This window comes from Crinia signifera, chromosome 6 (genome assembly GCF_055691185.1).
Source record: "Crinia signifera chromosome 6, ASM5569118v1, whole genome shotgun sequence".
In the NCBI taxonomy this organism is placed as follows: Eukaryota; Metazoa; Chordata; class Amphibia; order Anura; family Myobatrachidae; genus Crinia; species Crinia signifera.
Window position 1 is genome coordinate 176,979,158 of NC_139222.1, and position 16,005 is coordinate 176,995,162.

Genomic DNA, 16,005 nt, shown 5'->3' on the forward strand with positions numbered 1-16,005 from the left:
ATTATTATTATTATTATTATACAGAAAACCTGCATGTTGCTACATGATATGTTTATATTTAGGTAAAGATATTACTGCATTAATAATAGGGTTATGTAAGTGTGATGACAGTCACACAGTAAAGATGTTTTATTCATGCAGTAATAAAATGAAACATCTCTCTGTAGGAGATGATTCACTCAATAACGTTCAAAAAGCCTATTGTGTCCTGGCTGTAAACACTGCATCTGACAGATAGCTCAGTCACTGTCCAACCAAGCACAACCTTATCACACTATACACTTGTTAGTCAGCAACACCCAACACCTGGGAGCAGGCACTGATACTGAATTATTTTGGTTAGCATTGCTGCCTCACAGCACTGAGGTCGTGGGTTCAATTCCCACCATGGCCCTAACTGTGCGGAGTTTGTATTTTTGCGTGTTTGCGTGGGTTTCCTTTGGGTACTCCGGTTTTTTCCCACAATCCTAATATGTACTGGTAGTTAATTGGCTCCCAACATAATTAACCCTAGAATGAATGTTTGTAGGCACTATAGATTGTAAACTCAATTGGGGCAGGATCTGATGTGAATGTTCAAATATTCTCTGTAAAGTGCTGAAGAATATGTATTTGGTAATAAATAAATACATTTTGGCAACAAAATTGACATAAAGGAGTGTGAAGGTGCCTATATACTAGTACGACTTCTGCCGGTTTCACACGATACCAAAGGATCGGGCCAAATCGGATGTGGCAGCGGCAAGTCGGAAAGTGGCAGCAGAATTTAAAAATATACTTTCAAAAGACTGGTTGCCGGCTGATTGCCTGAGAGAATTATCTCAGCCAATCAGTGGCCGGCCAGTCTTTTGAAAGTACTTATTTAAATTCTGCTGCCACTTCCCTGCCAGGCTGCCCATCTCTCCTTCCCCCACCACTGCTGAAGCTCCCAGTGAGTTTTACAAGCAATACATTTATTGCATGTAAAAAATAGCACATCAATCGTAAGTGAGACTCCCGAGGAGCTGCCAGGGGAGGTCAAGGGGAAACTAGTGTACGGGAGCCTTTATAGTTTTTAAATATTTCCTCATACCATTATGGACATTGAAGATGCTATGGATAAATTATAGTTCCCTACAACATGGAGAGAAGTCAGCAACAGTGTGGTCACAGACATCACTAAGGCCCTTATTCTGATCGGTGCGGCCGGATCCGATTATGCGGCCAGGACCGTGCGTGCGAAACCCTGCCTTCCATACGGATCGCCAACTCCGTCCGTACGCGGTAAGAAGCTGGCCGAACGGACCGCACATGTATTTTTCACGGAATACGCCTCCTCCATCTCAGGGAACCTCCCCCATCATTCGATGGTCGCAGACCATCGAATGCAGGACCGAGTGCTCCACCAGCACCCGCAACCTCAGACCACACGGACATTTTTCCGTGCAAAAGCAGGGATCTGGGCGGGCAGCTGACATCCGGCGATGTCATATGTCCGCCTCCTACACGTGCGTCACGGCCGCATTACCATACGTACGCCCAGCGTTTGCATGGGAACGCCCATGAAACGCGGGGCGTATGCATATGGTAATGAGCCCAAATAGCCCTTCACGCCCCTCTCCACCCCCTGTTCGGAGTATTCACATTTCATGCGGGATTTGGCCGTACGCCCTGCTCGCACATGCGCAGAGACGCCTCTGCACATGCGCAGACACAAAACATCGGCGGCACGAACGCACGCGGATATTTCCGCACCGATCAGAATAAGGGCCTAAATGTAATACCACCAGTGACCTGTTCTGAATGGATAAATCTAGCTAATCGCCGGTCAGGGCCAGTGTTCTCACCGGAGAACATTGGCCATGTCAGATCGCTCAGCATACAGCGCTGACATACAGTATCTCCTCGTGTGTAGGGCTCTTAAGGGGGACTGAGGGACTGCTGTGCAGATACTGTATGGTGAAGTCCACTTAATAGAGAAAGCTAATGTGACATGTGAAAACATGCATTAATATTGATTTCAGACTTCACATATACTAGTACTGCTACTTTGTTCATATAGCATTCAGCATGATTATAGATTTTCATTAGTCTGTATATTTTGCATACATATGTTAGTATAATTATGCGAATATTGAGCAGAACTATATTCAAAAATGAATTTGCAGAATGTAGTGAACTTAAATATTGTACTTATTTCAAGTGTACTCAGCTTCTCTAGAGGCCTACATAGGAGTCTGTTATGTTATGCAGTTAATGCATATTTTGTTAATAATGGGAAATCTCCACTCGCTGGAGCCATTTGTAGAATAAACATAAAAGCTAAGTATCTCTCTCCTCCTAATTGCTGGAGAAATGAAGGATGGACGTGTTATCATCTGAAAAGCAGCCTCTCCTCTAACTCCCAGACAACATTCTCAACACGAGATTCCCAGAGATAATGTTCAAAGCGGAGTCTGTGGAGAGAACGGACAAGAGAGGATAAAAAAAATAATCAGCATAGAAATTAAAGAAAATATTTCAGCTTAGCAAAGAGGTTTTCAACCAGCTCACAAAGAGAAAGTGTACAGATATTCTATTACAGAAGACAGCGGTTGTAAGAACCCCAGACACCCCTCTAGAACAGAAAACAACTACCTGCGGGTTTTCAGCTGCTGTGAAACTACACATCCCAGCAATCAATATTTGTTTGGAGTACATGCAGTACATGTGCTCTCTCTCTCTCTCTCTCTCTCTCTCTCTCTCTCTCTCTCTCTCTCTCTATCTCTCTCTATATAGTATATATGGTATGTATAGTATATATGGTATGGTCTCAATTCACACACTAGGTTTCTATGGTAACCAATCCCGACAGACCCCAGTAATCTCTGATCTCCGACATGTTGAAGGGCCTCAAGGGGAGGTTTATCAGTGATTCACCGTCTTTCATGTGAACACTGTCACTATATCTCTTATATATTCCGAGAATTGGCTTGTAATTCAGTGTCAGGCAAGGAAAATAGAACAACTTCTTGACAGTCATTGCTGAGCACAAATTACAAATATTCCCATAGATTTTAAAATTGTTTTTCCCCGTTAACCATTTTACTTAAAAAATCTGAGACAATGCCAGAAAGGTATTCTTATGTAAGCCACGTATTTATTTGTAGATTCTGTAGGAACAGTACAAAAAAGCATTAAAATCCTTCTCAATTAAGTTTACATCCGTCCCTGGCAGGGAATGAATTTGTTCATTTTAAATGCATCTTATTCCGAGCAGCAATCTTGCACCTCCTGCTATGAGTTCTATCTCTTGCAGCTGCTATTGGGTACAATAATAGATGTGTATGGTTGTGCATAATTTATGTGTTGTGTCTTTTTGTTTGTGCTCAACTGTGCATCAATACCTAACGCAGCCCATACATATATCATGAATCCCCAATATCAATCCAATTCATTGCGATTATTTGGGGGATTGTAAACATGTAAACACAGGGCCGTCTTTACCGTTGGGCTTAATGGGCAGTTGCCCAGGGATAGTAGGGGCCCACCACAATGGGGAAGACAGCACTGTCCTAGGGAAAGGCGGTGGGCGGCGTGTGGTGGGGATCCGGGCAGCGGCGGGTGGAGGGGATCCGGGCATCGGCGGGTGGAGGGGACCCGGGCAGCGGCAGGTGGAGGGGTCCTGGGCAGCAGCGTGTGCAGGAAACCTGGGCAGCGGCGTGTGCAGGGGACCCGGGCAGTGGACGGTGTGTGCAGTGGACACGGGCAGCGTGTGCAGGGGACCCAGGCAGCGGCGTGTGCAGGGGACCCAGGCAGCGGCGTGTGGAGGGGATCCGGGCAGAGGCGTGTGGAGGGGATCCGGGCAGCGGCATGTGGCGGGGTCAATCCGGGAAGCGAAGACCTTGATGTAGTGCTGTCTGCCGCCGGTTGGGAATCGCTGCTGTACTGATTATAAAAAGACTAGGCAGATGCTAATTGGCCAGACGCTCAGCCAATCAGCGCCCAGCCAGTCTTTCCAAAATCTGCAGCGCTTCCCGTAAGGTGGCAAACAGCACTACATCAAGGTCTGAGTCGCCGCTTCCTGGACGGACCCCTCCACCCACCGCTGCCCGGATCCCCGCAACCCACCGCTGCTGCACATAGGTGAGGGGAGGGGGCCCCTCAAATTATTTTGTCCAGGGGCCCATTATATTCTTAAGACGGCCCTGTGTAAACCGTAACAATAAATTGCAAAAATAAAAACATGGTTACCACTAGTGCAGTCCTGGGGTGCTAAGAAGGTCTGGGTGAATATTGAGGCAGAGGAGTTGGGACTGTAGGTTCTTTAAACCACTTTGCGCTGCTAGTGGATAGGTTCAATTTAATATACCACCGGACAGAATGACACCGGACACACTGTTTAGATAATTATAAACATTTTATACATAAAATCAAAAAGTACACAGAAACATACATAAATGACAATGATTAAAATATATAAAGGCAACAAGCAATCATAATGCTTCAATAGCCATAAAAAAAGGGGGGGTCACGTTTGCAAACTTATTGTAGGAGCTCCGGAGTATATGATTAGTGATTAGTGACAGTCATGTAAATGATGAGGTGATAAAACGGAATGAGATGAAGGATGAGATGAATTTAGGCAAACAGCCAATAACACTGTCAGTTAGCTCAAAGCAGGGTTAGTATAGCAGTCAAATGCCGTAAATGGGCATTAAGTGCAGAAATAGGTTTGAATACCTCACCCTCCGTTCATGGGATGGATTGGGGAGCTTCTGGTGGAATACAGGCTCACCCGGTTGTAGATTGATGCTGAGTCGGGGAGCGAGTGCGGGCTCTACCCAGTTGTGGAGTAATGGTGGGGCGGGGAGCAGAGCTCTACCCGTGATGCCGTTGACAGAAGTGGAAGATGTGACGTCCTACTGGTGGTCGGCTTAGTTGTATGCCGTACAGCGGGAGTCAGGTCTCGACCGCTGACTTGTATCCAGCGGCTGCTGCCAGATGACGGTGGATCAGCTGTAATTGACCGCGGCAGACCAGCCCGTATAGAAGGCAGTGAGGAGGAGGAGAATCACGTGGGTTTGCAGACGTGACGTGACCTGGAGGAGTTGGGACTAGCTACAATGTCATCTCTGCTGTGGGACCCCAGGCCGCCCTTGTGTAACACTTTCCCACCCAGTGGTCTCTCACTCTCTAGCTATTTTGGAGTTTGTTAACCTTTGAGTTTGTCAAAATCGGTGTAAAAATTGCAAAGCAAACATTTTTATTCATCAGAGTGACCCGTAATGTTTACCTTATATAGGAAATATAATCTTTTTTTTACACACAATTTTTATTTGATTTCATATAACAAATGTAAGCGATGCTGGCATTTTTAGCCGATATTTTGCGCATCTCTCACAGAGATGTTGGCACTCATATTTTGAAAATTACCTCAGTCACTACCAGCCCTTTAACATCCTTTGAATACGTTTGCTGGAAATGATCATTCACTAAGGGTCTGATTTCTAATATTTATACATTTTTGGACAAGGAATCAGATCCTACATGGGATCTTCATGAGCTGGCATTGGAGCTAGACCTAAGGCACCCTTTAGATACTGATGGTTGGGCCCAAATTTAGGACAATGCCGCTTCCAGTTCTATATGTGTAAAGATGAAGGAAAATGTATACAAACTGCTGTATCGCTGGCATTATGTACCTTCCCAATTTAAAACTATTTTCCCGGATACGATTAGGTGATGGAGGGTTTGTCACAGACAAGGGTGCCTTTTAACATATCTGGTGGTCCTGTCCGAAACTTGCCAATATTTGGTGAGAAATCCTCACCTTACTCCAGCACCTATTTTACACAACTATTCCTACTTTTCCTCGGCACAAAATAAAACTGTTCCGCCACATAATCTCTGCTATGACATGTCAAATAGCTTTTCATTGGAAAAAGCCCTTTCCATCCCCCATGCAGGCCATTATATCCCGTATCTGGTATGTCTACAAGATGGAGAACATGACTGCCATACTACGTAACTTTTCCAAAGCATTAAACAAAATCTGGTCGCCCTGACTGATTTGTCAAAATGTCCCCCGCCAATTGAGCCCCTGGTATATGGACATTCTGATGTTTTAGAGTGATGGATTTGAGTATCGAATGTCCTGCGCTCCTTAGGCTGCCTTTTTGTTATCACTTTAAGGCAGGCATGTCCAAACTATGGCCCTCCAGCTGTTGTTAAACTACAAGTCCCATCATGCCTTGTCACAGTTTTGCTATTAGGGAATGCTAAAACTATGGCAAGGCATGCTGGGATGTGTAGTTTCACAACAGCTGGATGGCCACAGTTTGGACATGCCTGCTTTAAGGTCTCCCTCAGACTTTGGATGTGTGTAGAAAATGGATGGGTGTGATAACTTAAACAAGCGCCGGAAAGTGGGTTAAAAAGTTAAATTTATTACAAATACCCTTAGGGGTAAGGATTCATCCATGCTTTTTTAGAAATTATATTTTAGAAGTACAGGTTGAGTATCCCTTATCCAAAATGCTCGGGACCAGTAGAATTTTGGATAACGGATTATTCCGTATTTCGGAATATTTTAATATTTCAATGATGTATTTTGAAGTATCTTGCATTTATGCTGTATAAACACATAATATACACACAAATATATTTTATTACCACATAAAATACACACAAATATATTTTATTTGTTCAAAAAACAAGGTTTCAAAACGTGAAACAAAATGTGTGTACTATCTCAGCACTGAATTTGAATGCCAAGCAATCATTGTCTTGCACATATATATTGCCAGTTACATATCATGTCCCCAGTGATGCTGTTACAAATGTCCCCAGTGAGTTTTTAGCAAAAAAAAAAAAAAAAAAATTTCACTTTCTGGAATGTCTGGTTTTCGGAATAATTCGGATAATGGATATTCGGATACGGGATACTCGACCTGTATCTTTTTTTGCTAACATAACACTGTTTTTGTATAATAAATTGAACTTTTTAACCCACTTTCCGGCGCCTGTTTAAGTTATCACACCCATCCACATTCTGATATTTTAGTATGCCTGACAACTTGCTTCCCGTGAAGACTTGTGTGGAGGTCATTCCCCCCCTCCATTTTTATTTTCGCATCCTTTCTCTTTTCCTACTTCTCTGTTACTATATCTTCTCCTTCTACGTCTTTTTTTCTGCAATATTTCCTTTGCCAGGTAACCACATCGTCTTTACAACGGTTTTTTTCCTTACTCTTTTAGTCTTATAAAACTGGTTCCCTTCATTGTAATCTGATTTATCGTGAATTTTGTTGTTGCTACTATACTTTTTAGAATTTTATTGTGATTCATTCAATAAAAAATAAAAAAGCACTATAATGCCCAACACCTCATATCGCTTTCGACAGAACTTTAAGGGACCTGTACATCAAGACTGTAACAGGTCAATTCAGTGTTCTACCAATGAGTGGCTCAGGTGATTGTCAATATTCAACACATTGGAACAAAGTGACTGGAATGGGAAAAATGGGGATTTTCATTTGTTGAATTTTGACAGTACCCTGAGAAATCTAAGACCATCGAAGTCCGCCAATTAGTGAATCAGATTGGCATTTGCCTGATAGATGTATGGGCTGCACTAGGGACTGATGCAGAGTTGGGCAGCAAACAAGCAAAAACTGCATATTCACACAATCTCTTTTTGCCATATAGCAAATGCAAATGATACAACTCCTAACGGAAAGTGAAAAATTGCAGCCTCCATACGTCAGAAAAAGAACAAATGTTTGAGCGCTGATTGACTATTTAGCACTGCAGCAGCTCCCAATGAAGGGGGATTACCAAACCCCTTCTAAATATGTCAGATAGAAAAAAGAAGAATAAGGGCTGCGCTTTGCAAAATAGTATAAATTTATTAAAACATATAAATAAAATCAAAACTTTTTTACACTATAATCAAAGATGTTGGGTGGCCACTTACACATACAAGACAGACACACATATAACAATTAGAGCTCTTGTTTTCTCTTTCAACTTTGTTAGTATGGATGTTATTTTAGTCTATCTTGTTAGTCCATTAGTATGATGTTAAAAAAGCTTCAACACTTTGTTAGAGATTAAAATGTCCCCCACTCATGTGCACATGTATTAGTGGTTAAAAACTCACATTAGTGATAATTAGGTTGCTGACACGTGGGGATCCAGCTCTGATGCTCGGGAGTTGTCACGACCAATATTTCAGCAGTTCACTGCGGTCCTCAATGCGATGTCAGTCTCCCCTCAGGCTTGTCTCAGTTAGCCACCAGATGTCCCTGTCGACAGGGACATCTGGTGGCTAACTGAGACAAGCCTGAGGGGAGACTGACATCGCATTGAGGACCGCAGTGAACTGCTGAAATATTGGTCGTGACAACTCCCGAGCATCAGAGCTGGATCCCCACGTGTCAGCAACCTAATTATCACTAATGTGAGTTTTTAACCACTAATACATGTGCACATGAGTGGGGGACATTTTAATCTCTAACAAAGTGTTGAAGCTTTTTTAACATCATACTAATGGACTAACAAGATAGACTAAAATAACATCCATACTAACAAAGTTGAAAGAGAAAACAAGAGCTCTAATTGTTATATGTGTGTCTGTCTTGTATGTGTAAGTGGCCACCCAACATCTTTGATTATAGTGTAAAAAAGTTTTGATTTTATTTATATGTTTTAATAAATTTATACTATTTTGCAAAGCGCAGCCCTTATTCTTCTTTTTTCCATACGTCAGAGCCAGATTCCTATTGGTGGGCATTTATGATCAACGATCTGTTGGGGAATCAAGATTTTGAAACATGTTTAATATTCCAGATTCCCCCCGAACTGGCCGCCGGGGAATCGGGAGATTACAGCAATATATCTGTAATGTATGGGGGGGCCTCAAGAAGCATTTGCCTATGAGAGAACGTCACTTACCCCATTCCGCCTCTGCAGATGTAAGACTCAATAGGGCGGATTCAATTACTTGAACATTTTGTCCCCTATTACAGTAGGCAGATCAAGCAGAATCTACCTTGTGAAGTAAATGCACAGAAGCTGCCGGGACCCATTCCAGAGGCCTGCACATACAGTATAACTGCGTCTGCCCAAAGAGTTTATAAGGAGTCCCACTTTGTTAGTGCACATTTGCATATATTTGTTTACTGGTAAACGGCAGTGCAAAAACTCCCATCCACAAAATGGAATAAATGGTGCCAATCTACTTTTCTGGGAGTAAACCTAATGCATAAATGATTAAACACAGATGCTACCCGCCATTTTATGCTCAGCACAGTTCCCTGCAATGCCAATAAAGCAACCAATAAAATCTGATGTATCCGTAGTATAAAGCTACTTGTGTTTTAGATTTAAGAAGGTCTATGTACTAAACCTTGGAGAAAGATAAAGTGGGTGGACATAAAAGTACTGACCAGGTCATAGTTCTCATATGCCAAACACAGATGTCAGTAGGGGCAGACTTTGAACAGACATTTGATGGTTCTTGAATTGCGTATGGATTTGCTAGTGGTAGTGAATAGCGATTTGCGATAATTTTGCCATTCATTCAAAGATTTACACAGAGCAGGTTTCGTAGATCCCACTAGAATATCAGTACATTAAGAGGCATAGCTTCATCGCCTCTCTCTGTGCCATGTTAATGCCTCTCTGTGCCATATTACCAGACATGCGTCCATGAGAGATGTGGAGCACAGAATACCTGTTACTACTTTCAGTGTGTATCTTACAATTTCTTAAAAATAACAAATAGAGATCATTGCAGCCTCACCTGTTTACCTTGGCAACATTGGGGTCAGTGGCTCTGTCCATCCCATAGTCCAACACATCCAGCATTCCGGGCTGATATAAACAGAAGGCTAGGTTAATGTGTGCCAATGAGAAATGTGCTGAAGGGCTTTTACATCTTCAGATAACTTTAATGGTTTATCTATAACAATGTCCTACAGTATATTTCCTGTTTTATTCACACAGTTGTTGACCTTAAATAATACATGCAAGTAGTTTCAAAACAAAACTGTTTCCATTGCACACAGAATAGCCGATCTGTGTTCTATGCAGACAACAAATGTAACAAATCTGCTTGAAAGATGTGATGAAGGCCTTTGTGAAAAACATGGCAAGCCAATGTGATGAAGTAATGTATAAAACAAAAACTGCAGGATGCCACCTACAAGCCAATAAATGTATATAACGATGGAAGAACCGTGGAATCAAGTTCATTTCTCAATCCGTTATTATGTTGACTATCCCTTGCAATGACAGTGAAGATGGCAATTTAAACTTCTATGATGTCAAAGTTTACAAATAAAAGCCAGCAACAGCCTGATTGTAGGGAGCTTGGTCATATGCCGGCATTCAGGTGTCATGCAAACGCTTTACTCTACTATTGGCTTATACAAAGACATGTCTACTCCCAGTGTTATATAATGTAGCTTTACCTGGTAGTCTGCACTCACTTTGGGGGTTATTCTGATTCACTCGGAAAGGCACAATCACTCTCTAATGGACAAAACCATATGCACTGCTGGTGGGGCAGATGTAACATGTGCAGAGTTAGATTTGGGTGGGTGGGGGGGGGTGTACTTCAAACTGATATCTATATTGCAGTGTAAAAATAAAGCAGCCAGTATTTATCCTGCACAGAAACAATAAAGCACCCAAATCTAACTCTCCCTGCACATGTTACATCAGCCCCACCTGCAGTGCACATGGTTTTGTCCATTAGAGAGTGATTGTGCCTTTCCGAGTGAATCAGAATAACCCCCAAAGTGAGACAGGGTAAAAGAAACTCTGAAATCATCAGCCCTTTTATCCTACCAATGTTATTATTCAGCCCAATCATTAGCATTCCCTTTCTAGTTTTTAAGCCTAATGCCTCTCTCATTAATTTGTTACATTTATTAACCTACCTCCTTGAGTGGTGGGTTTTGCTGGGGCAGGACAAACCTACAAGGGCAGGTTTGTCCTGCCCCAGCAAAACCCACCACAGAGTTCTGGGCCACCCCCCGAGTCTCTCCCCCCCTCCTGCCACTCTCCCTTCCCCTCATCTCTGCTCCGGCGCCGTACGTCGGAGCTCCTGTGCCCTGCCGCTGGCACAGGTACATATATGTCTAGTGTCCGTGAGTCTCCGAAACACTGCCATCTGCTGGCTGAAACTACACCTCTTTCTCACAAACACATAAGGTAGCAGACTAGCATTCAAAGCTTTTCCTTTGAGCGGGTTTACTAGCAGTATATATACCTCTAGAAGCCTTGATGTTCTCCTCTGAGCTAGTTGGTATTGGGCACTCCAAAAATCATATAAAAAAATAGCGCAAAGAGCAAGTGTTGAGGACAATTGCAACAAGATTTGGACAGTTACAACTATACAATCACAGCCGTACTTGTTTAGGGCAATGCCATAGCACTTGGGTTGAAGGGAATGGAACTGCCAAGCTGATTTTCTCTTTAAATAATGCTGTATGCACTACTTAAATAACCAGTTCTATGTGCAGAATTTGTTAAGTAACGGCAGTGCCACATAAGAGATCAGCTTTACTTTTGGTAGCCAATTTGCATAGAGTACAACTACGTTTCTACATTATTTTATTGTTATTACTGTCCCAGAACATGGGGAAGTATCTGTTGTGACAACACAGATCTCCTAACACAGCTTCTGATTTGACAGTGGTATTCCATGAGCTATGATTTTTATTTTCTTAAATAGGATTATGCACAAAATGAGATTAGCTAGAGAAGAACCAGTTACTGCTGTATCCATGCTGCAGGGGAGATCTATACTGATGACCTTGTATCAGTGAAACAATGTGCCTGGACAAATAAGTCATTAGGCTGGAACATTTGCATGCACAACATACTTTCCTTGTACATCTGTGCATTTCTTGACAAATTCCCTATACTTTTGGCCACCAGTGGTGTGTGCTATAGGGATTTGTATGCTGCTCAATTAGTGAGCTTGCCAAATATATTATTATGAAGCAAACTCTAATGATCATTTCAATATTGGATGAATTCATCAGAATATGAGCACTATGCATGTGACCTCCTGATTGGGAGAGATACAGGGGAAGATGTATAAAGCAGTGGTAAGGGAGGAGATGTGATAATAAAGTGCCTGGTACTTTGTCACTGCCCCCCCCTCCCCCCAAACCACATGTCAACCTTTTTATGTGTCGACCACTTTTTTCTAGTGTTGCCCTTTTGACCATGGCTACCATATGTATGTCGACCATATGTTGTCAATCTATTACCTGTGGATCTAGTCACTATTAGTCATCCAAATACCTTTCTTTTTCATTCACATGTCCACCAATAGCTAGCAACATGTTATTAAATTGCATTTGTTTTTACTGTGAAAAATAAATGGTATGCCCCCGAAAACAAACCGAAAGATTAGAGCGGAGTATGTGAGATTGGTGACTAAATATGTTTTATGTGTAGAATTCAGGAAAGTTGGGCACTGTACTCACTGGTGGTCGGTGAACCAGCCAATATGCCTTTTCCTGACAGTCCAACACCACACGGTCAGATTTCTTACGCTCCTTCCCAGCCCTGTAATAACAGTATTTAATGTATAGTCATAGAATAGATACCACAATATCTTTGTAATATATGAAACCACTCCCTGTGATCTGAGGATAAGTATGGAAAAATATACTACTGTATGTTCTCTTTGGAGATACAGAACAGAACCAATGATTTGTTTGAGGGTGCTGTGATGAAACGGGGGCAATAATAAAATCAATCGGATGCACACTCCTGCGGATCTTTTGCTAAATCTTATGATCTTAAGGCCCCCATACACTACGCGATTTGGCCCCGATTTCACCCGATTCTGGAGGATTGGACCGAGAAATCGGGTGAAATTGGCCAAATTGCGTAGGGTATGACATCTGATCTGATCCGATGCGCGGTCCCGTGCGCATCGGATCAGATCCAGATGTCGGACAGTCTGCACATAAGATTAATCATGTGCAGCCATCTGGGGGGGAGCATCAGGAGCAGGTTGGGAGTGGGTACCTGTCCGGGGAGCGTCAGGAGCAGGGACTGGTCCAGGGAGAGGCACAAGGTGTAGCGGCAGGCAGGGAGCGGGGACCGCGGCGCAGATGCTAAGCAGAGACCGGGGGCGCGGCGGGAGAATAGAAGGAAATCCTATTCAAAAGACTGAGCGGCCGCTGATTGGCTGGGAACTCAGCCAATCAGCGGACGCCCGGTCTTTTGAATAGGATGGTTTCTATTCTCCCGCTGCTCTGCGGTCCCCACGGCGAGCGGGAGAATAGAAACCATCCTATTCAAAGTCCCAGTCCCTGCTCCTGCCGCTCCCCGGACAGGTACCCACTCTGGGAGTCAGGAGTCTGGGAAACAGGTACCCACAACCATCCGCTGCCTGCCGCTACACCTTGTGCCGCTTCCCGGACCAGTCCCTGCTCCTGCCACTCCCCGGACAGGTACCCACTGCCAGCCTGCTCCTGATGCTCCCCCCCAGATTTTTACATGTGATAAATCGCATCCGATTTATCACATGTAAAAAATGGCACATCAAGTGCCAAAACTTATCAAGATCCCCCGGGGAGCTGCCCGGGAAGCTCAGGGGAAATCGGGGCTGACTTGTCCTTAGGAAAAGTCGCCCTAGGGTATGGGGGCCTTTACATGCTGCATGAAAGATCAGAAGATTTAGCAAAAGATCCATAGGAACACACATGAGATCTTAAGATAAATCTTTGGCTAAGTGCGCTCGTCTGAAATCTTTTGTCCAGGACGGACAAAAGATTTCAAGGCTAATTTATGCGCACATCTTATGATTGCAGATCTTTCTAGTGTGTGAGCACCTTTAAATCACATTCAAGATTGGAAGTGGGGAGTAAAAACTTAATTTACTTGGTGATACCAAGATCACATGAGCTTAATGTGAAATAAGCTTGATGCATAGTGGTTAGACACCTTTCTGAGGAGCTGATACCTTTCTGAGGAGCTCACACCTTCTAATAATGTATTGAAGCTAATAAAGACACATTTTTTATTGTGGTGGCAAACACATAAAATAGGGGAGAGGTTCAAGCTTCATTAGGGGGACATGAGCAACAATGATATTCTGCTCTATGGGCAGTATTCAATGAAGATAATCGCGGCGTGCAGCGAATCCTGTTTAGGATTCGCTGCACTGTCGCCGTGTTCCAGAGCCTCTCTATCCCCCTGCTGTCCCCGTATTCAACTTCGCAGGGGCTCGCTGCCCCTGACGGCGAATCTTAACCCCTGCGGCATCCTGCAGTGAGCCGGGGGACGGCGGCAGGCAGGGAGATGGAAGTCTCCCTGCCTGCCCCAGAACGTATGTGAAGGGGAGGAGGGTTCCCCGGGACCCAGGCAGCACAAGAGCCAGCAGGGGACCGGGTTTTCACTGCTCCTGATCGTGCATATGTAATGATCGGGAGCAGTGAATATATGAATATCTAATGAGCGGCTCTCGGCTCCCGGCCCCCTGCTGGCTGTTATGTGTAAAAAAATAAAATATATTTTTTTTTAATTAAATATATATTCATGTGCTATAAGCACATGAATAAAAATAACATGACCATTCACAGAATAAAATTCCTGATTTTTTGACACAAGGGGGAAATTTACTAAAGGAAATTTGTAAAAAAAAATAGGTGTATTTGTATCCAGAAATACACTTATTTTTGACATTTACTATCCCGAAAATACGGCAATTGCCGTATTTTCGGGATATTAAATGTAAATTTGTCAATGTTCCAGTTTAAAACATTCTGCCAATTTAACACCATTTAGGAAAATACTATATCAACTAGACAGCATCATAAAACTACAGATGAAAAAAAAAGCATCCATTTGGTACTAGCATATTCTCATGATATATATTTTTTTGTAATATTCAATTACAACAGCTTTGTGGCATTTGATAACAATATGCTGGGGTAGCATGGATGGTGTAATGGTTAGCATTACTGCCTCACAGCGCTGAGGTTATGGGTTCGATCCCCACCCTGGCTCTAACTAACTGTGCGGAGTTTGCAAATTCTCCCCGTGTTTGCGTGGTTTTACTCCGGGTACTCCGGTTTCCTCCCACAATCCAAAAATATACTGGTAGGTCAATTGGCTTCCAACAAAATTAACCCTAGAATGTGTGTGTGTGTGTGTGTGTGTGTGTGTACATGTGGTACAATATAGATTGTAAGCTCTACTGGGACAGGGACTGATGTGAATGTTCAACTATACTCTGTAAAGCGCTGCGGAATATGTACGCGCTATATAAGAAACTGTTAATAAATAAATAAATATGCTGATTTTACTATATCCAGCATCGCTCCTTGTGTTCAGAGTGAGACTGGAATGAAAGGGGTTAACTAACCACTCAGCTCCACTCTGCCAGAGACTGCTACTCACTTGTACTGCTCTTTTGCCTGCATGATGATAAAGTCCCATTTGTGGTTAATTTTCTTATTCAAATTGCTGTAGTTTTCCTGGAACGGAAAAAGAGGAAGGAAAATCTAATTAGCTATTAAGAAAATTAGCATAAACTATGAAGTATCCAGGGAGAGCACAATGATTCTGCAGAAAATATTTAGTGAGAAAAGGAACATTAGGAAAGTATTTTACAGCTAAAATGTACAGCAGATTGTGGTTATCTATGGCCAATAGCAGACTATTATAAGGTGGCGGAGTATGCTCAGGGTTTGACTTTCTAAAGGGTCCCAACTGTTCCCTATTCAATTGCTCTGGTAACCAGAAACATTGGTGTGAGTTATGTAATTGCAAGTAAAGGCATGTTTGCACTCCTACTGACATCCCCCTGACAGTGCGCCGCAGCAGCATGCTACTGATCATTTCTATGGTTCTATTATTGTTGTCTTGCCTCTATTTTCTAACTATATATCAGAAGAATACCCTCACTTTTTTCCTGGTATCAGTATGACATAGACAAAGGGCAACAAGAGCTCGGTGGTTTGTAGTATTTTCTGACATACTTGGGAAGATGTTACTGGTATTTATTGC

General features: G+C 42.9%; 1 protein-coding gene across 6 annotated transcripts in view; it reads right to left on the reverse strand.

Annotated features, from left to right (window-relative positions):
• Nucleotides 1–16,005, reverse strand: part of RGS9 (regulator of G protein signaling 9) — a 139,230-nt gene that overhangs the window by 47,079 nt on the left and 76,146 nt on the right. For 5 of the 6 annotated variants that reach the window (XR_014444547.1, XM_083148213.1, XM_083148210.1 and 2 more), the window contains exons 7-9: nt 15,397–15,473; nt 12,468–12,549; nt 9,775–9,837 (exon numbers count right to left, since the gene is read on the reverse strand). Coding sequence is in view for 5 of the 6 variants with exons in the window: in XM_083148213.1 (XP_083004339.1) it covers nt 9,775–9,837; nt 12,468–12,549; nt 15,397–15,473 (222 nt within the window). In the remaining variant the exon portion in view is untranslated. Of the gene's footprint in view, nt 1–9,766; nt 9,838–12,467; nt 12,550–15,396; nt 15,474–16,005 lie in introns of all 6 variants that reach the window. The other variant, XM_083148212.1, reaches the window with a different exon arrangement.